The 24,049-nt window shown below is 38.1% G+C and overlaps 1 protein-coding gene across 1 annotated transcript in view; it reads right to left on the bottom strand.

Moving 5' to 3' along the window:
• BSN (bassoon presynaptic cytomatrix protein) overlaps positions 1–24,049 on the bottom strand; it is a 194,674-nt gene that overhangs the window by 145,354 nt on the left and 25,271 nt on the right. The window contains exon 2 of the mRNA XM_058167840.1: positions 12,656–13,507. Coding sequence (XP_058023823.1) covers positions 12,656–13,507 — 852 coding nt within the window. The remainder of the gene's footprint in view (positions 1–12,655; positions 13,508–24,049) is intronic.

Raw genomic sequence — 24,049 nt, forward strand, 5'->3', positions numbered from 1 at the left:
CTTAATTACCTCATGGTTGGATTATCCATTATACTCCATAAAGATCTGCGCCTGAGAACTATCCAGAATTTGAGAATTGCTCCAGAATACACTGGTGCAGTGATTTATGGGCATACTTTAGTATGCCCATGTAACACTACAGCTTTATGAAGTGCACCAGCTCCCAACAGGTTTCCAGGTCCAATTCCAGCTGCTGTTTATTGCCTACAGGAACTAGATATCTTTAGGACTACCTTTGTCTAATGCTATCTGCCATCCTGCATGCCTAACAGACTGGGCATGCTTAAAGTCTTTGAAATGATGTGATTGTAGCCTGCTTTGACTGACCTGGTCTCTAGAAAGGTATTGAAAACTTGATGAATCTTGCATGCTGGGACTAAGTTGATTGGAGTTCCCACCTAGAATGGTGTAATATATGTTGTGGGTTTCCAAGAGTAATTTATTTATTTATTTATTTTGTCACAACAATATATGTAGGAATCATACAAAAGATTATATAGTATATAAACATATATGGGTAAATTGCAGTTGTTATTATTGTAATAGTTTTTGTTTATTGCATGCTGTTTATAGCTGTTCCAGTTGATGACCCTATATTGTAAATATTTTAAATAAAAACAAACAAAACCCATTTGAGTGTGTTCAAGATTTGAATTTGTTAAGAACTCTTCTTAGAAGACATGCTTCTGAACAGAAGCAAAGGGCTAGAAGAATATTGAGGATTTATGTAACAGGAAATCCTGTTTAAAAAATGTTTACAACAAAACAGCTATGGATGATGAGTATGGGCTTAATTCAGCTATCAATTAATATTAACAAACATTATTGTATTTAAAGAAAAAGTTCAATTTATTAAAAAATACACAAAGGTAGAAAATCCTTCTTAAATTATATCTTGAGGAGTGGGAAGACTGATCAGTCCCATGAAGGTGAAGTTGCTGCCTGTCCATCAAGATGCTCAGTTTTGTCTCTGAGTGGGTAACCCTGAAGGAGCAGCTACATACCTTGGGTCCCCCTCGGCTCTGGCCAACTCCAACTGATATACCAGTTACGGTTTTACAATAATAATAATCGTCTCTCACTTGGTCTCTTACAATGCATTCTATTTGTGGCTGCTTCTGAAGATCACTCTGAAGTTTCAATTAATTGATAATGCAGCAGCCCAATTGTTAGTTGGCATTTGTTGCTATGAGGTCAGCAAATCGTATCTGAACTGGCTTCCTATGTGTTTCTGGCTATAGTTCAAGGTGTGCTGGTCATTACCTGGCAACTAAGTATTTACAGGGCTGCCATTTCCAAAACTGCCTTTTACGCCCATGGAAGAAACTGTTGGCAGCCTAGCATTTCTATCAGATACAGAGGGTGGAGGTTTTAAGGGGTGCTTTTCAAAAGTAATGGCTATACTGTGGAATCATCTCACCTTAGAATTTAGGTTAACCATCCATGCCACTATTCTGGCCTTCTAGGTAGCTTTGAAAATTGAATTGTTTTGGAAGTAGATATAAAGCAAGACTTTCTCCTAAAATACCTTTGTGGTACTCCAAGAAGCCTTTTTTTAAGGACAGAAATGACAATTAAACTGAAATGGCTAATTTATGCTCATTTACTGTCTTTCAAGGAGATTTGAAGTTAAAAACAAGATCTGGAATTGGAAGGTTATATAATGTCATTGGTTTTCCTATGTTCAGCCAATGGAAAGGTTTAAACTTGATAAGAAGAACTATCACTTTGAAAAGAATAAGATTATTTATTTATTTATTTATTTATTTATTTATTTATTTATTCGTATTTTTATACCGCCCTATCTCCCTAAGGACTCAGGGCGGTGTACAGCCATATAAAAACACATAAATATAGATTGATTTTGATGTGGAACTGTTTACAAATGATGATCATATTACTGCTAATAAGAACACACTTTTGGAGACGACTTCCGGTATCCAGCGGCAACGGACGTCTGGAAGGCTTCTCCTGCCTCCAGCGCCCGAATCCGGCCGCCGCCGAGGCCCTCAGGGGCCAGGTGTTCCGAAAAGGACACCTGCCGCGCAGACTGACTCGCCAGGGGTCTCCCAGCCGACATACAGGACTGTGGGGACCGATGCTGGCGCGTCCTAGGCTCGGCGGGTTCGGAGGCCACAGGCCGCGCCATTATTTTGGTCGTCGCCTGGGCGCTGTGCCCGTGACACCGGGGCATTGGATTTATAACTGCAGCAGCCTGGTGGTGAACAGGGAGCGGAGAAGAATTGAGGAGGAGAAGGAAGGAATATCGGTGGCGTGGTGGACTGCTCCGGAGTGCGGGGGTTTTCTCCCCTGCGGTTGGAAGGAGCACGAGTTATTCTGGAGAGGAGAACTTAAAATAAGAAGATTACGGTTTTGTGGAGCTCTGGAGAAGAGGTGATGGAGAAATTTAGGAGGGAAGGTTTGAGGCCCCCTCCTTCTGGGGAACAGTGGTGGCGTCCAGCTTCCGCCTTCACTATGAGAATTTTGATGACATCACTTCCCTTGACTTCCTGGTTGACTAACTGTACTCTGGACTCGTTGCTCCTGTGAGTGCCCCTGGTGGATCCGGAGGAAATTACAAGGATACTGTGCCTGCCTGAGGATTTTGTATTTTTTTTCCTTAATGGCAAAGGTCAGAGACCAACTGCTGGAGAGATGGAGAGAATTTTGGAAAAGTTATCTAATATGGACAAGAAATTGGATGAAATAAGAGCAGAAATTGTGACTATCCAAAAGGATTTAAAGGATACTCAACAAGTTTCAGCAGAAAACAAGCAGAAAGTGGAAGGTTTGGAGGGTGAGATGCGGGCAGTGCAGAAAAGAGAGGAGGCGACAGGCAATGCTGTGCTTGGACTACAGATGGATAAAATGTCTTATTTCCTTAGGTTTCAAAATTTGGAAGAAGTGGACCAAGAAGACTTGAGAGATGTTGTGACTAAATTGTTGGGAGAATTTCTTGGGAGAGGTGTTGATTTCATGAATTGGGATGTGGATCGAGTTTATAGAGTTAATTCGCAATATGCACGCACGCATGCAGTTCCCAGAGAGGTTCATGTCAAATTTGTGAGAAGAGGCGAGATGAAATTCTTAGAAAACATAGGAGTGGGGCACTGATTTACAGGGGCAGGAGATAGCCATTCTGAGGCAGATTCCCAGACAGGTGCGTGAAAAAGAAAGAAATATTATTTTTGTCAAGCAAATTGTACCAGAAGGAGTGGGCTTCAGATGGCTGATGCCAGAGGATTGATGATTTTCCGGGAGGGCATTACGAAAAAATCAGTACAATTGCGGAGGCTACGGCCTATGTGGAGGAACACAAAGCCTTCCTGGAATCAGATGACCCAGGAATTGAAGAAGGGGAGGTTATAGATCATGGGGCTGAAGCGGCTGCCGCTGTTGCGGCCCTGGAGTTGGGTCAGGCTGAACCCAGAGTTCTGAGATCCAAAACTAGGAAGTGATAAAGATATTTGGGATTGTGTTGGTTTTCCTTATTCTCTTTTGTACGATATTCTGTTTATTCTTGACTCTTCTTTATTACGTATTTAAAATTTGCAAACTTAGCTACTTCGTGTCACCTGCTTGCCTTATGGCTGTTGTATGTGTTAAAAAATTTGAGTAAAATTCTTATTTTAGATAAGAAAAATGAAAATTTACCATACCTGATATGTATTTGTATAAACCTTTTTTGACTAATAAAAACTTTTTGAATAAAAAGAACACACTTTTGTTGAAAATGGAAACAGAAACTTAAACAAGTTAAAGACTGAATTATAGGTTGAGCAAAAAAATCTGAATATACCATTTGATCAATGGGGATATGTGGGAAAAAGAGCTGAAATTTACACTGAATTATCCATCGTAAGGAAAACTTTTATAAAATGACACCTGGTATTTGATGCTGGATAAAGGGTCAGAAATGTATAAAGGAATTTCAAATATTTGTTGGAAATGCAACTAATCTGAAGGTACATATATTCATCTGGTAGACATGTAAATAAACCAGAAAACATTGGGATCAAATATGTACTTTGACTCAGAAGATTCTAAAGATAAATATACAGCTGAAATCAGAGGTTTTTCCTTTTGGGGATAATGAATAAACAGATTGAAATATCCTATCGAGATTTGTTTTTATGTATGATAATAGTGGCAAGACTTTTATATGCACAAAGGTGGAAAGACTTGCAAATTGGAAGAATGAATGGTTACATTGATGCAATTGGGGGAGATGGAAAAATTGACAGTCTGGTCTAGTTTAAGGCACCAGGATAGACTGTGGATTCTAATCCCCCCTTAGGCATGAAAGCCAGCTGGCTGACTTTGGGCTAGTCATTTTCTCTCAGCCTAATCTACCTCACAGGGTTGTTGTTGTAAGGAAAAAATAGGAGGAAGTATTAGACATGTTTTCCATCTTGAGTTTTTTATAAATATAATAAAGACAGGATGAACAATAAATAACATAAAACAGACTTTGACCAGTTTTATTTCTACTTTTTTGAACGTTTTGTGAGAAATTGAGAGTAATGAAACTTTGATTTGAAGAATTATATCTGATTAAATAGTATAGACTATTGTTAATTTTATAGTAAAAGTTGGGTATATTTTTATCTATATCTGCACCAAAGAAAGTCGGAAGGCACTCTTTTGTTTTGTTTTTTTTCTTTTTTCTTATTGCTCTGTATTTTGCTTTCTAATTGACTTTTCTTTCTTTTTAACTCTTTTTTGGTTTTTTTACTTTTTATTCATGCTTTTGAAATTTAATAGTATTTTTTAAAAACCTGAATTATTCTGGAGGACTTCTGGTGAGTGAAACGACACCCAGTTTGATTGCTTTGATTGCTGTTCACTCTATTGTTCTTTAATTTAATATTTTTTTCAGTCCCACTGTGGAAGCTTTATTTAAAATGCTTGTGATGTCCTTAATTGTAAGATCTTGAATTGAAGCAAGTATAAATGCAGAAGACAAATAAATAAAATGAAGAGAGAGAGACAGAAAGAGAAAGTGGGGGGGAGAGAGAGAGAGTTCCCTTGTCTCTTAAACATGGAGATTCAATTACCTAATCATGGGCTCTATGAGAAACATACTCAAGGACAGTATGTGAAGACCCTTCCCCATACCTGTCACTTACCATTTGCTTTTGTGGTCAAATAGACTCAGGGGAGCAAAAGGATATTTTTTTTTATTTCTTTTGTCACAACAGTATACACAAACAATTGTCATAGATAAAACAACATATTTTGAAGAAAATATACATATATGTATAAAAATATGCATCAACTATATCAATTTGATATGATGAAGGGAACAATAGGACAGGAACGGTAGGCACTTTTGTGCTCTTATGCACGCCCCTTATAGCCCTGTGGCTGTGCTAAAAGTGGAACCCAGGAAAAACTCACTAGTTACAAAACGCTTTGAATAAGGATACTGCTATCTTAGAGAAGGTGGAGGAGGAATCAATATTATAAAAATATCACAGAAATTGATTTTGGAAGGATAAAAACATTCAGTTCAGTCTCAGTTGTAAGGCAGGACACTTTATGCCTAATACACCCTTGCTTGGTTTGTTCAACCCACTCCATCAACAAACCTTTGATACTAGAAATTCTGAATTAATGCTAATTTATTGTTTCCTGGCAGGATTTATTTCCAGCCAGAAAGCCTTACTGGGATGAAAGCCAGATACAGAAAAAGTAGTTTCTAGAGGGAACGTTTAACAACTCTTTCCTTCTCATCAAGTGATACTTTAAAAGACCATGGTATCCTCAAAAATAAATAACTCACTGGCCACATACTCTCAATACTGTCATGTCCACTTTGTTTCCTTAGTGATAAGTCTGGCTTTTTGTCAGCCTGGCACTTTTGAGTCACTTAAGAGCAATGACTGAAATATAAATGGCAGTGAATCAGCATTTTTTAAAACTGCAGAAGAAAAAAAGTGGATTAAAAAAATGAACACTTAAAAAAAGATATTCAATTAAAACTCGCCCATTTAGGGTTACCAGATATCTGAACAGGCAGAAGAGGATATGGATAATTCAAAAGGAAGGCCAATTGGGTCATACTAATTGTTTATCTTTCTTGGCATCTGCAACAAAAATTATAGTGAAAAACTGCAAAAAATGTACTTAGATTTACATGTACAGTATATATGAAATTACTTTTTCTGATAGTCTTTCATTTGCAATATTTTTCCAACTTCTTTATTTTCACTAACATATGTTAGCAATAGTATAGAACTGATGACAATGTGCTTTCCAAATTTCACCATACAGAGGTATGACAAAGCATGTGATCTATAGACTATGGTGATAATAGATTCAAAGAAGCTGAATTGGAGCCAATTGCTGGAATCAGGAAATAAATAATGTGAAACTAGATTGTTGGGTATGTTAATGGATAAGGGAAAGAAAGGAAGCAATTTAAAAAGTTGAATGAAAGTCTGAATTGTGTTGAGAAACAGTCCACCCCTCCCCCAAGATACAGCCCCTCCACGAGACACAAAAAGCTAGAAAATATTTGATTTTAAGGTTATGCCTGTTCAAGAAAGAACATGAGGATAAAAATGAGAATATGTCCTCTTTTTGCCAGACATCTGTAACCCATAAATTCATATCAATAAAAGGGGAGCAGGGGGCTTGTACAACGTTAGACCTTGATTATGTTGAAGGCTCAGATTTGTGCACTGATTACTAGAAAAGGAGAATGTGGACTGCAGATCTCATCTCAACATGTTCCACAAGAAATATGATTTGGTTTTGCTTTGTCATTTCTTCTTCACAATTATATTTTCTAATCACTGAAGGTCTCAATGACTACATAAATACTTTGAAAAAAGTCAATTACAGCATTCTTTTTCTAACAGAAAACACACCCACAACCAAATACACAGAGGCTACATATGTGTGTGGGGATGGAGATGTATATAGACACACATACACACATATGTATACATGTAAAACTCCCATCCACCCCCGCTCTCTCTCTGTGTTCACGAATCAAAGAACTTTGATAATCCCCAAACAATGCAAGAACTGCTATATATATATATATATATATTGTGTGTGTGTGTGTGTGTGTGTGTGTGTGAGGTTCAAGTTTAAACATTGTTGCAAAGACCTGCCAGCTAAAGACATCAAGACCAGATGTATACATCCAGGGGCAGGTATCAAAACCTGTCGCTACTGGTTTGCTCATGGATGGGCTCTGGAGCACGTGTGCAATGCTTCTGCACATGCACAGAAGCATCCAGGTGGGTGGGTGTAGCCTCCCGCCGCTGCCACCGGTTTGCCCAATCCGGGGCGAACCAGTAGCACCCACCACTGTATACATCCTTTCATGCTTTTCCAGTTATTCAACGACTAAATCTGTATTAAAGCACACATGGTGCTCATTCATCCTTTATGCAATGTTTTTATGTTGTTTTTTTTAATTCCAAATGAACAGGGAAAGGATGAAGTCTTTAAGACCACTTTGGCCTAAGTATAATTTTGCCTAAATATGCAGTTGAGCCTTTTCTGCACAGTTATGCTTTACTAAGAAAGAACATCTCAAACATCTGCTAAAGCATCAAGTTTAATTTTTATATCAGCAAGCTTCTTGATCTGAATAATTTTTGTTCATTTTATACTTCTCCCCAGAGCCCATTTTTCAGGTAGCCATATTACAAGAATTAAAATCCAAGTATCTGATGATAATAATTTAGCATTTAAAAAATCCACAAGAATTACAGGGCATAACAATACTAACCCCCATTAAAACCCACAAAAACAAGAAAGGGTGGGTCAAACTCTTCATTCATGAGAAGAGTCCTGTAGAAAGCCCACAGAAAGTGCTTAAAAAGAAATTCATGTTGCATTTTTTTCACCACCATCCTTAGTTAGACCAGATTTCATAGCTTTGCACTCAAGCAAACTAAGACCCGCACAAATACCGTAATTCTTTAAGTGAGAAAGGAATGACCATATATGTCGCTCTGCTATATTTAAAATGGAAGAAAAGGCAGTACCTCTTTTTTTCACAGAACAATCATACAAATTTATCTGATCAATGATTGGAACAATAAATGAGTTGAGCAGCAAAAATTGCACTACAGCATTATACAGCATAATGAAAACAATTTAAATCTGTATGTACAATTTTAGTGACTTAGCATGTAAATAACTGACTCTGAACATATTTATTCTTCATTATCACAGACCTCGTTTTGCAGTAATTTGTTTACATGCTTTAGTAGTTGTAGCACAAACTTTAACTATAAGATATATTATGTTAGGCTTACTGTCTGACAAGGTAAACAAGGTAAAAGTTGTCCTACCATATGTTCCAACAAGGGAGAGCTTAGAGATTGAGGGCTGCTTTGATAATATGAAGAGTACATATTGGGTGGTTTCTATCAGATTTGAATCACGGGGGAAAATTCTTTTGAAGAAAGGAATTTTGGCTATCTACCACTGAGAGAGAACTGGTATAAAACATTATGTCTGACTTTAAAAGAGGCTGAGCAGTGGGTGTAAGTTAAATACCTATTTGGTTCACATCTATGATATTCTAAATGTTCCTTGATATGATCTGAAATTCAGTGTTGTTATTATGTTGTTCAATATCAAGTCATTTGGTCTTAATAATTTAAAGGGCATGTTCATGTTCTAAGGGCAATGACTAGTCAAGAAAGAGGCCAAGAGAGGCATGTTTTTGAGGATTAGTAGATACCAGAAGCACTGAAAATGATCTATCAACTGAACCTCTGCAAACCACCTTACAATGAGTTAACAAGGCTTTGGAAATGGTTATTTATCTCTCACTTAACTCCCACATTGCCCCATTCAAGACTGATTACTTGTTTTTTACTACAACAAACAAACATGATGACTTGTCTCCAGAATCAAAATGAATGCTGTTTATTTCCAGGTAAGCATAGTTAGGACTCAGCTAAAAGAAATTGTCGTGCGAGCTAAACTTGCTAAGCTACAGTCTATCATGTGTACATATAAATTATATTTTATGGAGAAACACTAATTCAATTGTCTGAATTAAATCTGAAAGAAAAATGTTTCCGAATTAAGATCCATCATTTTTTTTAGTGCAAAAATCCTTAGTTTTATATATAAAAAGACTGCACAGGCAATCTATACCTGAAATTAATAAATGAAAAAAAGAAAAACACAGGGTGACAAAGCTATTTTCTCTACTATATTTGGATGGTAAGCAAGTAAAGAAGAGAGCAAAACATTGATTTTTTTAAAAAAACAAAATTAGCCACCAAGTTAAAAAAGCTGCAACAAGGCTTAAATTATTTTTCTTTTTTTCTTTTTGCATTGATGAAATTGTTAAGAGTAGGCATCAATGTTAGTAGAACAACTCGCTCAATACAATCAGCTAGGTAAATGTGGCAACTCTCCTTTACTATATGTATAATTGACGTGGACCATGCAGAAAAAAGTTAAGTCTTTTGCCAGTCGTCCAGCAATGATGTAACATAGCTAAGAATGTGAAATATGGATAAAGAAATTATAACTATAAAAATCAGCACCTGAATTTTCCTTTCCTCCACAGTCCCAGAGGAGGCCACTGGATTTTCTTGTTTTTTCTTTTGAAGACATTTCACTTTTCATCCAAGAAGCTTCTTCAGCTCTGACAGGATAGTGGGGAATGGAAGGATTCAGCCAGAGCTGAAGAAGCTCCTTGGATGAGAAGCGAAATATCTTCAAAAGAAAAAACAAGAAAGTCCAGTGGCCTCCTAAAAAAAGCAGCTTTGGGACAACCATGACCTGGAAAACTGAGAATCTCTACAAATCTCTCCTCCACAGCTTATAATAGGAACAAAATGGGGGAGTGCCATTATTGTCCTGAATTTAATGGAAATAAAGGAAATAAGATTTTTTCAGCAGTGCTAATGATTGAACTCTTGCAGAAATTACATTATTTTGCTGCTTCAATGGTAATTTTAGCTGATCCAAGAAACTGACCAACTGGAATCCTGTGTGCTCTTCTATTGTGTCTCAGACTAAATCTTAAATCCAAATGTGTGTTTTGGTAGTAATTATGAGCCAAGGGAATCTCTGGCTCTGTTTGACAACAATCTTTAATCCAAAGATTATCAATGCAGATTTGTTCTGTAAATAACAGCATAGCATCTTCTGTTGTTGTTTTTTTAATTACAGTAAATGGAAAATAGCCTTGCCCTAAGATTTATGGTACTTTTAACATTGTGAGGTCTTCTAGGCTAGGGAAGGAACTACAGAAATTACGGATATCTTGTTTTTCTGTGGATATAGGCATATAAAATATACTCTTATCTTGCTGTTTCAGGTTCATACCCAGCCTACACCATTGACATTCAGCACTGATTATGCTGTGTGGGACGCGACGTTCTTTAACATTAGCAAAATTTGCCCAGTAGCAATTTAAAGTTGTGTGAGGCATTACATGTCTGTAAAATGCATCTACATGCATATTGCCCATGAAATGTCAAAATAGCATTATTTCCCTTTTGAGAAATACAAGGTAGAATTTAAGCTAATGGAAATGATACAACTTGGAACCAGGCCAGCTAATCGTGGATTGGATTTTATGTCCCATTGAAATAACAGATGCTCCAGCAGCACGCAGCACCTACTGCATTGCCATCCTGCTGCTTCAGTGCTAATTTAGAGCCCATCCGCTACCCAGTCACCTATACTATACTAGCTCATTGTGCATTACAAAATAGTATTAACAAAAACAGGCACATTTGTAGAGCCATTTCTGATATGATCCTCTGATATAAAAGGAAATGATGACCTACAAATAAAAAAAGATTCACTCTGACATGCATCTGAGCCCTACCTCCTCATTTTAATGCTCAGGTTACAATACATTCTGCTGTACTCGTAGAGAATCTATACATTCAGTATCAGCTGGGCCCGTTTGGTTCAATGTCACCTTTGTTTCCAAACTAATTTTAAAGTTCCATAGTTGTAAGGATCTTATTCTTTTCCAAGCCATCTGGGTTAAGGCTTTCAGCTGTATTCATTTGCCACCCCTCTCATTTTTTCCCCTCCTAACCAGGGCTTCAGGAGCAAGGCTAAAAGGAGGGAAAATATCTAATTAACATTTTTTGCCTATAAATAAAAATTTAAGGACCTTTTAAATAAGCATTTTGGCAGTCAGTCTGAAGAGGTCTAGGCCTTTTGAGATGGGTCATCATCTTATAATCTCCAGGGCATCAACTCGCACTAAAATGTCTCCTTATAATAGTATTTAGTTTATTAAAAATAAAGAACAGCAAAGAAAAATACCTGTGGGTATTCGGTTTAAAGGAAACGATTAAGAGCAAGTGTAAACAAAAGAACAACGACTAAGCTCATCCAGGATGGAGATTGACTCTGAGGGAATCAGGCAAAGGCTTTAAGCATATTTGAAATGAAATTAAATAATACTTTCACTCAAGTACTTACTACACCTAGACATCTGTGTGGCTTAAATCCTTCTGGCATCCTGGAGGATTATATCCCACAACCCTAAAATGGATTTAAAATGGTTCCTTTCTCTCCTAATGAGCTGCTTCCTCCGAAGATTTTTTTTTTTTTTAAAAATCATCCAGCAAAGTTTTGGATGCCAGCTATTTAACCTCAAGGGAATGATGAGTTGTGTTTGCTTTGGGATTTAATCAACTGTCCCTCCTGAGTTTCATTACTGGAGGATGAATTCGGCTGAAAGGCCATTCTTTGTCTATTTTGCTCTAATGGAGTCCAATGAACCCTCTAGCAAAGTTAATTATAGAATCATAATTACAGAATAATACCACTCATTTTTGTTTCTTTTTGAAATTGAATAAAATAAAAATAAATACTTCTTTTTATAGTTTTGTCTTTCTTTATAACTTCCTGTGTTGTTTATTTATCCTTTCTTTCTTTTTTGTATTAAATTAATACTGCAAAACAAAAGAGTAGCATTCATTTCAATTGTGGAATAGGCAATTACTTTTCTTTTTTACATTTTGAGACAAAAAAGTATATGTTTTGAGCATCATGTAAAACTAATGCCTAGGGTAATCTACATTCACAAAGAGGATTAAAAAAGTATTACAGATGAGTATAACATTGTTATGTTTGCTGCACTAGCTTTTCCCCCCAATATAACAATGTCAGATTCCAGCAATACTTGATTAGCTTTTCATGTGAATTGTTTCACTTACAGATTAAACGAAAACAGTCAAACTACCTTCCTGGCCATTTTGCCATTCATCCCACATTGGATTCCCTATTGAAAATATGACATCATCAATACACAAGTCAGGGTTGCGTTTAAAGCTGACAGACAAGTCACTGCCACATTTCAAGGCCAAAATTTACATCTCTTTCAATCTGAAGATGTCAATGTGGTGATTTTTAATTTTCCCCTGCCATTCTATTCTGGGTCTCACCACTAAAGAAAACCTCAATAGGTTAGTCCTACTAAGCTCCATTTCAACGGTAGCAAAATGAAAATCTGCACAAATGACTTCCATTATGCCTTTATTTTCCTACTGGCATAATGGCAACTTGCCCCTTAAAATCAGCTCATACAGTCCTGATCATTTATTATATTTTTTTCCCTAGACCAATGAAAATATACTGTAATGTTTAAGAACTAGCACGAGGAGACATTGAAGTGCATTAAAACTTTCCTTACCTCTACCAGATGAGGTGTTGGGTTGAATCCACACATGTTGCAGACCTGCTGCTTACAGGATGTGCAGGTATTATAATTGGAGGGCTCTCCAGAGCCCACGTTTAACTCCGCTTTGCAGAGTGGGCATAAAACACTTTCTTTCGGCACTTCCTTTGGCTTGGTTACTTGTTCTGCTTTCGCTTGCTTTGCAGCTGGGATAGTTCCAGGCTTACTCTGCGTTCCAGGTCCGGTGCTTGGGGCCTTAGGGCCAGCTTCTTTGCTGGCATCACTGAAGACAATTTTTGGAGGCACTTTGCCAGGAGACTGTTGACTTGGTGGAGTGGCCTCTGGCTGGACAGACATGAGTGTGCTTGCCTGGGTCAGGAGGGAAGCTCCAAATCCAAAAAGCTTCCCGGTGAGGCCCTCTTGGGTTTGTTCTTGAGCCCCCCCAGCACTGGGGGGAGGGACCGGAGTCTTAGCTGGGGAGTCTCCTACAATCTTTCTCTGATCAATGGATGAAGGCTTTGCTTGTTGATGCTGAGGGGAAGACTTCATCACTTCCTGAGGAGCAGCAGGTTTTGGCTGGACTTGGCTGGGTGGTTCTCTCTGGGGTGAGACTGGGGGATGTTTTGGAGATGGGGGTTGCATGGTTGCAGCACTTGGCCTGGGCCCTGGCTGCATAGTTCCGGGTTGTTTCTCTGGTCCTGTTGCTGCTTGGGGCTGTGGTTGTGGTTGTGGCTGTTTGGCAGGGGAATGGGAAGGAGAAAGGGATGGAGAATGTAATTGCTGCTGACTTTTGGAGCGGGGTGCTGTGGTCATGTCCATTCCCAAAGCCCTCTGCATCTGGCAATTTAAACATAGCCATTCTTTAACCTAGAAGACAATAATAAAACAGAGTAACCCATCAGCAGCAAATGCAAGATCATCATTAAACTGCAGAAAGAACTTTTTTTGTTGGGAATATTACTTGGAACCCTGACAGCAGATTCTGATGCGTCTGATATGCCTACACACATATGGAATATTGTCTTTTACTCATTAAACTAAATAAAGCATATCTGTACCTCTTAATGGGTCTCATAGGTATTTTGTTGCAAGTAATTTGTCCTTTTTGGGAGCAGTTATCTGAAGGCTTCTATTGTTTTCTCTAATGCATCCAGTGTGTGTATTTCTGTGAGCTGGTTCTTAGGTTCTGATGGTTTCCATCTGACTATCTCAGGAATATAGGCTGTCACTCTAACTGTTTTCCAAGGTGCTGTGACATCAGCCATAAAGTATACCAGCAGCAATGTAGAAAAATCACATTATTTGGGCCCATTCTCTGCCCTTAGTGTCCTAAAACTACAAAAGATTGTAAGCCCAGCAATCTTTCTGAGGCAAGCAGGTGTGGTATTTTTTCAGTTGGCTGTGCATTCAGTATAGAAAGCAAGGCACATCTTCACTCAATAAACCCCCTAGATATAAAAAGAAAACTGTGGCATGTTTTGGCTAAGCAGTAATAAATGAATTATCTTCCCCCATGAGGAATATACCAATGACATAGCAATATCTGAATCAAGTTAATTAAAGAGGCTGCTTAGGAGCCACAAATCTGTTGATTCTTGGAATCCCCAAGATAAAACGTGGCTATATGAGTGTTAATATGCAACATAGTTAAATAATCACAATTATTTATAAACTGGCGGATTTCTTTTCCCTGAGCAAGTACTTGTAGTCTTTAAAATATGTATGATAATAAGATCTGCAAAATGGCAAAAGAATAACTGAGAACATTACAGTTAACAGAGATAGTTGGGAAAGTGGCAAATGTTTGGCTCCATGTTTAAAAACATACCACTTCTAAATCCATCCTTATTCTTGCATCCTTCTATTTTCTCTGATCCAATCCTGTTAGTTTCTCAGCCCATTCAGGCCTCTTTCTATCACAACTGGAGTATACTTACAACCTAGTTAAGCTCCACTTCACTTTTAGAAGCTAAAGAGGGCACACAAAATGACTCACTTACACACATATGTCCAATAGATCTATTTATACAATCACACTCAAACTGCATTCAAATGTTGCCTTCACTATTAAGAAATATGCACTTGTTTGAAAGCAGATCTAATCCATACTATTAAATTATGTCTGTTTGATACTTTGCAACCTTCAATAGGGCAAAATGGTGCATCATAGAACAATATTGTTTGAATCAATGTACCTCAAATGGGCTAACTTACAGAATGCACCCAAAATATGAGATCCGTGAGTCCTGTGGGATTGAAATTTGCCATAGTTGTGGCCAGTTCAGAGCCACCATGCCATCCAACTACACTTCCTAGACGGCACAAGGAAAAATGGGAGGGGCATATCCCCACCCTCTTTGACCCCTGTGCCCAATCAGTTGATGACAAGGCTCAATAGGAAAGCAGCCTTTGGCTGCTTTGGAACCAAAGCTGAAATTCAAAATCTCTTAATAGCGTTGGCCCATGAAGGAAGAATGAGGGAATGATTCAAATGCCTGGTGGCAAAAAGTAGAGCTGGTTGGGAGGTGCTGAGTGTGCCGTTTTCCTTCCTGCAGGAAGGGGGCCCTTGAGAACATGGTGGAATTGGAGGAGGGGAGTTTCCTTCAGTTTTCATGGTTTCCTTTGTTTACCCTCCACACAGCAAAATGATCAGTTCTACAGGTCAGCCGAGTGGGAGCAGGAGAAATTAGAGGAAGGGGCTCTCATGAGAGTGTCTGCTTATATTATATGTGGAAAGTATGAGGGAGAATGTGATCAGCTAAGACTGGCTGGGTGTCGCTGAAGAGGGGTGAGCCGGGACACACCTGAATGTCCTTGATACAGAGATACAACTTTCCTTGTGGTCCGTTGCTCGCTTTGTTCCCCCTCACTTCAGCAAAGTAGTGGGCAGTTCCATGGATCAGCCAAACAGGACAAGGAAGAAGCTTCACTGGGGCTCTCCTGAGGGTCGTGAAGGAAGGAGAAATGGTGCAAGCCTATATTATATGGGGAAAGAATGACCTAACACGTTGTCTAGTTATCTATAAGCTGATCAGAATCCACAGAAGTGCTTGTGAGATCATAACTTTAAAATGGAATACAAGAAAGTGACACACAGCCTCCTCATCAGATTCTCCCACTACCCACTGTTTCCTTTTTTTTTTTTTTAATAGTGATGATCCCACGGGCAAGAAGTTTTCTGGAGACTCCACGCACTCTTGACACTCTACCCTTCGAGTTTTCTTCTCCAAGTTCTGATTTTTTTTCACTGTTTGTTCTCTTGCTGTTTGTCCTCTCTAGCGAGCCACGGTGGCACAGTGGTTAGAGTGCAGTACCGCAGGCTACTTCTGCTGACTGCTGGCTGCCAGCAATTTGGCAGTTCAAATCTCACCAGGCTCAAGGTTGACTGAGCTTTCCATCCTTCGGAGGTGGGTAAAATGCGGACCCAGATTGTTGGGGGCAATATGCTGATTCTGTTTGAAACTGCTTAGAGAGGGCTGTAAAGCACTGTAAAGCGGTATATAAGTCTAAATGCTATTGCTCCATTTAAGAAGAGGTGGCACTGGCATGGAGTATGCTATGGAACAAAGCTGTAGTTATGGCTGGCTTCTCATTTTTCTACAAGGTCTGCCTCTCAGAGACGTGTGATTTTGAGTTTGAAATAGACACTTTTGGACTCTGGACCTAGTGAGCTTAGTGGCATCTACTTTCTTGTATTGCATTTTAATGTTATGATCTGTAGACATAAGCATAGCTTTCCATTCTGCTCGGCTTTACATATAGCTAGAGAATCCGTGACCCATCAGGTCATTCCCCCCTCCCCCACAATATAATATACGCTTCTATAATTTGTCCATGGATGTTAAAGGAAACAAGTGCAAGAAGGATTTTATTAAAAGTCTTAACCAGCCTGTTGTAATGCAAGTTATTTAGCCTATTTCTTTAGATACAGAAATCTTTTATTTTTATTGTTTTTTAAAAAAATATTGGAAACTACATAATCATATAAACAAAATGATTCAACAAGTAGGTCACAGTCTAATTCCATAGTTAACCATCAAGTTAAGACACCAGGTAACAGACTTCAGAAAGATCCCTGCCTGAGAATTACAGCCAGTCAGAACAGGTTATGTTTCTTGTATGGCTTTAGTATGAGGAAAAATATTATTCCTATGAACAGTTAGACACCTGTGAACTAATTTGTCTTCATTTGATGAATAAATTGTTTCTTTTATCCTATTAGAATAATTACAGTAAATCAAGAAATAGAAATTAGACCAAAAGGTAGAGCAGGCATGCTTATTATTTCTATCCTGTCAAGGCCACCTTTGCCTTGATAGAGGCAAAACCAAACATTCCCTATGATTTACATTGTACAGTCACACACATGCATTGTAAGCATCTGCTATGCAGTTGGCACCCACAATATACATCAGTCTCTGAAAGAGCATCTTATCTGCCATCTTACTGACCTAGCCTAGCAGCTAGTAATTGTTTTACCTAGCAAGAAAGCTGCAAACACTCTTCTAAGGCAGCAGCATCAAGAAAGATGGAATTATATGTTCCAGCAGAAAGTAGTGTCAAGCACTAGACTGCGATCCATCTGTTCACCCCCCACCCCTCAATCTAGCTTTACCTGGTAAACATGCAGTTTGTCTGCACTACAAAAGACAGATGGAGGAGGGGAGACTGGTGCAGAAAAAGGGGTGGGTAAAGTATAAACACCCACGTCGCACCTGCTCTTTCTTTCAGAAGAGGTTCTTCACAAACAAGTTTCTTTCATATATTTTTTTTAAAACAAGGAGGACACTGAAAATTATGTTGCCCTTAAAGTAAGCCTTCATATTTCAGTGGAGTCCTATTTTTGCATTGGTATGTTCACATTTCAAGATTATGTTTCTTTTATGACCGGTCCACTCCTATGAATGTTTGTTTGAAACAAAGGGCCATTGAAATCGGTAGGTTTGCTATGGTGTACAGGTGTCGTGTCCCACTCCTCCGCTGACGGCCGGGTCAGGGAAATCCGAATCAGGCTTGCCTCTGCAGCTCTGCCCAAAGTCCTAGCAAAGTCCTCAGAGCAGGCAGGAGACCAGTAAGTGACTTCAGCAAGATAAGTTCGACTTTTGCCTGACTCAGAGACTGCCAGAAAGCAGATCCTTTATATAGGCCATGGGGTGTGGCTCCATGACTCAGCACTCATTAAGGTCTGCCCCTCCCTTCTTTCTGTTGCCTCCGCCTATCCAATCTTCTGATGCGAGGATCACTACAATCAGCTGTTGGTAATAAACCCTCCTCAGGCTCACATGCTGTGGAGGAGGGGGAGGGGTCTAGCTGCTCCGTTTGCCTGGGCATGGAGTCAGGGCTGGGGCCGGGAGGTGCTCCTTCTTCTGCAGTTTGTCTGGGCATGGAGCCAGGACTGGGGCCGGGAGGCATACATTCCTCCGTGTTCGGGAGCAGATAAGAAGGCCCCGGCTGCTCTGAGGGCGGGCAAGACACAACAACAGGAGAAAAGAAAACAGATGGGCAATTTTGTATTTTTTCTTCTTGAGGATTATACTATTGAAATTATAATGAAAGATAATACAGTGGACGTTAAGGCATATCGGTTTAGATGTTATTGCATATTTAGATGAAAGTAAAAAATCTGTGGAAAAGATAGGGGTAAATAATATGGAATAAGGAAAATGGAATGTATTAATTATGAATATGTTTATCTGTATTGAAATGTATGATACTCAAACACTACAGCAACCACATAATGATATGTATAACTTTTTAAAAAAATAAAAACTTGATGGGGAAAAAAAAGAAATCAGTAGGATTGCTTCCAAAATAGGGTTAAAAGATTGTTGGCAAAAAGAAGACATGCCTTCTTTTTTCTCCATAAATTCTCCATTTGGCAGGCATAGCCTTACAATCAAATAGTGCCAGGCATTTTTTGTATCCCGCTTTTAAGCAGTTTTTCCCCCAGTTTTTCCTAATAAGTGCTAACTGCAAGTTAACAAGCTCTGCTCTATAAGCTTAATCAGTTGATTAGGACCTTCTCTCTGCTGCCTGAAACTGACCAGAGCTTAATCAGGTACATACTGAAGGCTTTTGCCTCCTATTTTAGCACATTCCTGTGACTGAAAAACAGACTTTCTGTAATCTTGCCGCTGTTATTAAATTTAAAATCAGATTACTGATAGGACAGTATTGGAAGAAAAAAGAACTACTTACAGTAGAAGAATGGATATTGAAAGTTGCCAATTTGGCTGAGATGGCAAAAATCTCAGCCTTTTTGAAAGACAATACGCAAGAAAGATACTTAAAGGAATGGAAAAAATGGATTGACTATATTCAAAACAGATATCAGATGAAGAGATATCAGACTGCCTTTGAATGATTAGGATGTATTACTTCTGATTGTTTTGGGGGAGGTTAGGAACTGATGAGAATTATAGGAGTATAATTGAGTTGGGAGGGAAAATTTTTTAGCATATGTTTGTTTTATTTTTAACTATACCTTGTGTTTGTTCCGGGAAGTCGGGGGGCGGGAGGGGGGTTTGTGAAGGGAGGGGGGATGGGGGGAAAGGGGAAATTTTTTTTTTTGTAAAACTTTTTGAATAAAAATAAATAAAAAAAACAGACTTTCTGATGAGCTACAGTATCTAATAACCTTATTGCAGTGTTCATGTAAAATTTAAACAAATTTTGAATTACAATCAAGGCAATTGATTTAAAGCAATTACAAATATTTTTGTACTATTTAACATGAAAAGGATACTGCTTGATCAACAAGACTACTATTTTTACTCTATTGACAAAATATCATTCCTACTAATCTTTAGTTTTTTGCATATATATGAGTTTTTCACTGACATGGACTATCCTTTAAACTAAAATTAATCACAATATATTCCCAGTAATTTTGAAGATCTACTTTCTTGCTGAAGCACGTTTAATTTCTCTTTTTGCAAGTAGGAAATGTGAGAATATTGTTCCACAGTTCAGTCTTTGAAATCAGCACAAAGGCATTTTAGTTACGTTTGCTTTGGAAACTTCTTTTATTTTACTATCTTGACAAACAATTCAATCACCTTGAAAGAATGTAAGTCATCTTAGTCAAGACAACGGTGTTGAAGTGTTTTCAGTATTTTGGGAATGAGCCAAGGGATAGGCACCTGAATGAGCAATAGCCTTTGGGATTCCGAAAATCATTCTCTGTCGCAAAATTCAAATAACAACTTGGGAGGAAAGACATTGGCCTGAAGGCAACAAGAATCATTGGTGCTCAAAATTGTTTTCATTCACTGGTCCCTTAGGCCTGGAGCAAAACAAGCCTATAAAGACATTGGAATTTTGTACATGATGGAAGGGGGGAGAACTTAGCTGAAACATGTAACAGTAATGTCATTCACCATAAATGAAAAGAACAAACTCTGTAAAAAATCTTACACAGAATAATGTAATTGACCATGCTTCTATAAATCCTATTACTTGCATGCAATACAAAACTGGGACCTCCTTTTATAATCAGTTTTGTTGTTTGTAAACATGCTTGCCAAAAGGTAATGCTGAAGATAGTTTGGAAGCTTCTCATAAGAAACTATGTTACATCTAAGGGTTTGAATATTCTGTCTACATCACTATTCTGTGTTAAACTGAGGTCCTAGCTGACCTCAGTGTAATGAGAACTGTATGCCTTGCTATTTACTTGTAAGGCCAGCTTTCTACGCATACTGTAAATGCTTCCATTTTCTCTCAGGAAACTTTGACCTACTTTTAACTTGCACTACTATAATTCATAAATGATGCATTTGCACTTCTTGTCATTACAGCCTTTCTAGATAATGTAGGTGAAGACACTCTTCTAAGCTGCTAAGGCCAGATGCAATTTTCAACTCACAGGCACCCACGTCGGATGGTACAAAGGGGCAAGTGAGGATAATATAAATATAGCAGAATGGTGAAGAACATTGCAAAACAATGAAGTTCCTATCCCCAGTTCCTATCCAATCTTGCAACTTCATCAAAATACATGGGAAAATAGATAGTAAAACTTAGTGAATTTTCCCCTATCAAGCTTCCATCTTGGATGAAGAGATTTAATGGTGGGGAGGGGTGCTTTCCTAAATGTGCACAAGATGATGTCTTGTATATATAATTTTATCAAATTATAAAGCAATATCTAAAAAGAGAGTATCCATCACATGAGAGTAAAACAAACCCTCAGCATATGGTGGAACATAAGAATGTGTTCCACCATTCCCAAACAGCAGTCAGTGGTCAGGGACTATAGGAGCTACCATATAACTTTTGGAGAGCTACAAGCTTTCTGTCTCTCAACTAGAACTTTTTAAACTTGTAAAATCTAAATGTCCTATCCATCTGACAAGTGCAAAGAATGAGTATGTAAATTGAGAGTTAGTTTTCCTCGCTACAGTGACATTTGCGTTCTCATAGACCTATCCAAACTCACATCATTTATTAAAATGCTCTATATCAGGAGTGTCAAACTCACAGCCTATGGGCTGGATGTGTCATGCCATGCCCATCCCCATTTTAGCGAAGGGGGGAAAAGTTGCAATACATCACATGACGACAACTTATCATCGGGACACCCCTGCTCTATATGGTTTTGCTGCTGGGTTATTAGACTTGAGTTTTGGTTATGATATTTATTTGTTCATTCTATTGGAGACTGCCAGACTCCCGAGAGATTCTGGGTGGCTTCCAACACATACAAAGAGAAAGAAGATTAAACAGTTAAAAAAGCATATGTGTTTGGAAGAGTTAAACAATCAAACATTCTAAAAACCAGCAAAAAGTAACCAAAACATGGCAATCATCTTATACCAGCCTGGGTGTTTTTAATTATTTCCAAAATAGCTGGAGTATGGGAGCCATACAAAGCTCTAGAATTAGGATAAAAAAGAAATGCAAAAAAAAAAAGAGGCAAATAAACTGCCATTCATCTAGTAAATAAGTGTGTAAATAAATTTTAGTGACTGTTAAGGAAAACATATTTAGGTACTACTTGTATAATTTTATATTGCTTTTTAAAGGCAATATTTCTTGTAAGTATTCTGGTAAAATTCCATTTCATAGAAAAAGGGCATACAAGGCAGGGAAGAGACTTCTCTGTAAAATATAGTTTTTCTTTGCCATTCTTAAACTAAATTAGATGAGGCCACAGTGATCGTAAATCTGTTTAGATGTGACAGAATCATAAATGACGGAAACGTACAAGTCCTCTTGGTATTATTTACTTGTTCAGTGGACAGCACTATATAACTCCTGAGAACTGTGAAAGTCAGTCCAGATAAACTGTCAAATTCCTTAAACCTGTTTCCTGCAGCCTTAAATTTCCCCAGCACGATAATGCAGAGAACAGGAAGGCAAGAAGGATTAATTAACCCTTAAAATCCTTCCCAAACCATTCTCTGAAAAATTGCTGAATCCAGCAATTCCCTCCCCCTTCCGCCAACTGATTGTAATTCTGAGCGTATCAATCTACCTTGGTAGTCAGTTCTCCTGATAACCTCATGGTTGACTATCATTATCATGAAGCGAAATGTTTAAGTAGAGTTAATGCCAAGAACTCCAAAAAGACCTTGACTTTTTATTTGAATGGTCTAAAACTTGGCAAATCTCCAAATCTCAACCAGCAAATACTCAGTCTTACATATTGGAGAAAAGAACCTAAACACTAAGTACAAGCTTGATGGACATTACCTTACAGATGACCCCCACCCTGTTAAAGATCTTGGAGTTTTCATATCAAATGATCTAAGTGCCAAAGCCCACTGTAACTACATTGCAAAAAAGGCCTTAAAAGTTGTAAACCTAATCTTGCGTAGCTTCTTCTCCAAAAACACTACACTACTAACCAGAGCATATAAAACATTTGCTAGACCAATTCTTGAATACAGCTCGACTGTCTGGAACCCATACCACATTTCTGACATCAATACAATTGAACGTGTCCAGAAATATTTTACAAGAAGAGTTCTCCACTCCTCTGAATACAACAAAATACCTTATGCCACCAGACTTGAAATCCTGGGTTTAGAAAATTTAGAACTACGCCGCTTTTGACATGACCTGAGTTTAACTCACAGAATCATCTATTACAATGTCCTTCCTGTCGAAGACTACTTCAGCTTCAATTGCAACAATACACGAGCACACAATAGATTTAAGCTTAATGTTAACCGCTCCAATCTTGATTGCAGAAAATATGACTTCAGAAACAGAGTTGTTAATGCCTGGAATGCACTACTAGACTCTGTGGTCTCTTCCCAAAATCCCCAAAGCTTCAACCAAAAACTATCTACCATTGACCTCACCCCATTCCTAAGAGGTCTGTAAGGGGCATGCATAAGAGCACATAGGTGCCTACCGTTCCTGTCCTATTGTTTCCTTTCATTATATCCAGTTAATATAGTTATTACATACTCATACTCATATATATGCTTATATATTGTATAATTTTTTTTATTTGAATTTATATCCCGCCCTTCTCCGAAGACTCAGGGCGGCTTACACTATGTCAAGCAATAGTCTTCATCCATTTGTATATTATATACAAAGTCAACTTATTGCCCCCAACAATCTGGGTCCTATTTTACCTACCTTATAAAGGATGGAAGGCTGAGTCAATCTTGGGCCTGGTGGGATTTGAACTTGCAGTAATTGCAAGCAGCTGTGTTAATAACAGACAGACTTAGTCTGCTGAGCCACCAGAGCTTATTATTTCATGCTTATGCTTATATATACTGTGTGACAAAACAAATAAATAAATAAACTAAATCCAAGTTAGTTTAAAAAGGAAATTATTCTGAGGAAAGCAGAATCATAAGCCGTACATAGCATCACAGCTTTCCCTTTTGGGATATTAGTGTTATGCAAAAGAGAGCCATAAATAGAAAGTAAAAAATAAATAAATCCAGGCATGAAATAAGAAAAAGAGAGGAAATCTGGCTACACCTGGTTTATCTCAACACTATTCACTATAACACTTCCTGCCTTCCTATCCTTGCAAACAATCCTTGCCTCTACCACATTCATTACACTGCTCTTTGTTTCTGAATTTCTCTGTTTTTGAGGATCTTACAGCAACTCATGATCATGATATTCTTGCTTTTGCCTTCCTTCTCAGTCCATTAACTCTTTCTTGATATCTTTGGCTTGTGATTCAGTTCTCATTCATTTATTCAAGTCATACTTATTCAATACCCTTGCTTTGGTCAAATCTCTTCTGGTTTTACAACACAAACCTAAGTACCCATTCTCATTGCCTTTCATTTATTTCTATGTTTCTTCTAACATAGTCAACTCTCTATTCCATGTAACAAATTAAGTGAAAGTATGTTTTTATTCATACCCATTTAACGCCATTTAATTCTATTTTTCTTCTCTACACAGCTCTGATACATTAATTTTCAG

This window comes from Ahaetulla prasina, chromosome 2 (genome assembly GCF_028640845.1).
Source record: "Ahaetulla prasina isolate Xishuangbanna chromosome 2, ASM2864084v1, whole genome shotgun sequence".
NCBI classification, from domain to species: domain Eukaryota; kingdom Metazoa; phylum Chordata; class Lepidosauria; order Squamata; family Colubridae; genus Ahaetulla; species Ahaetulla prasina.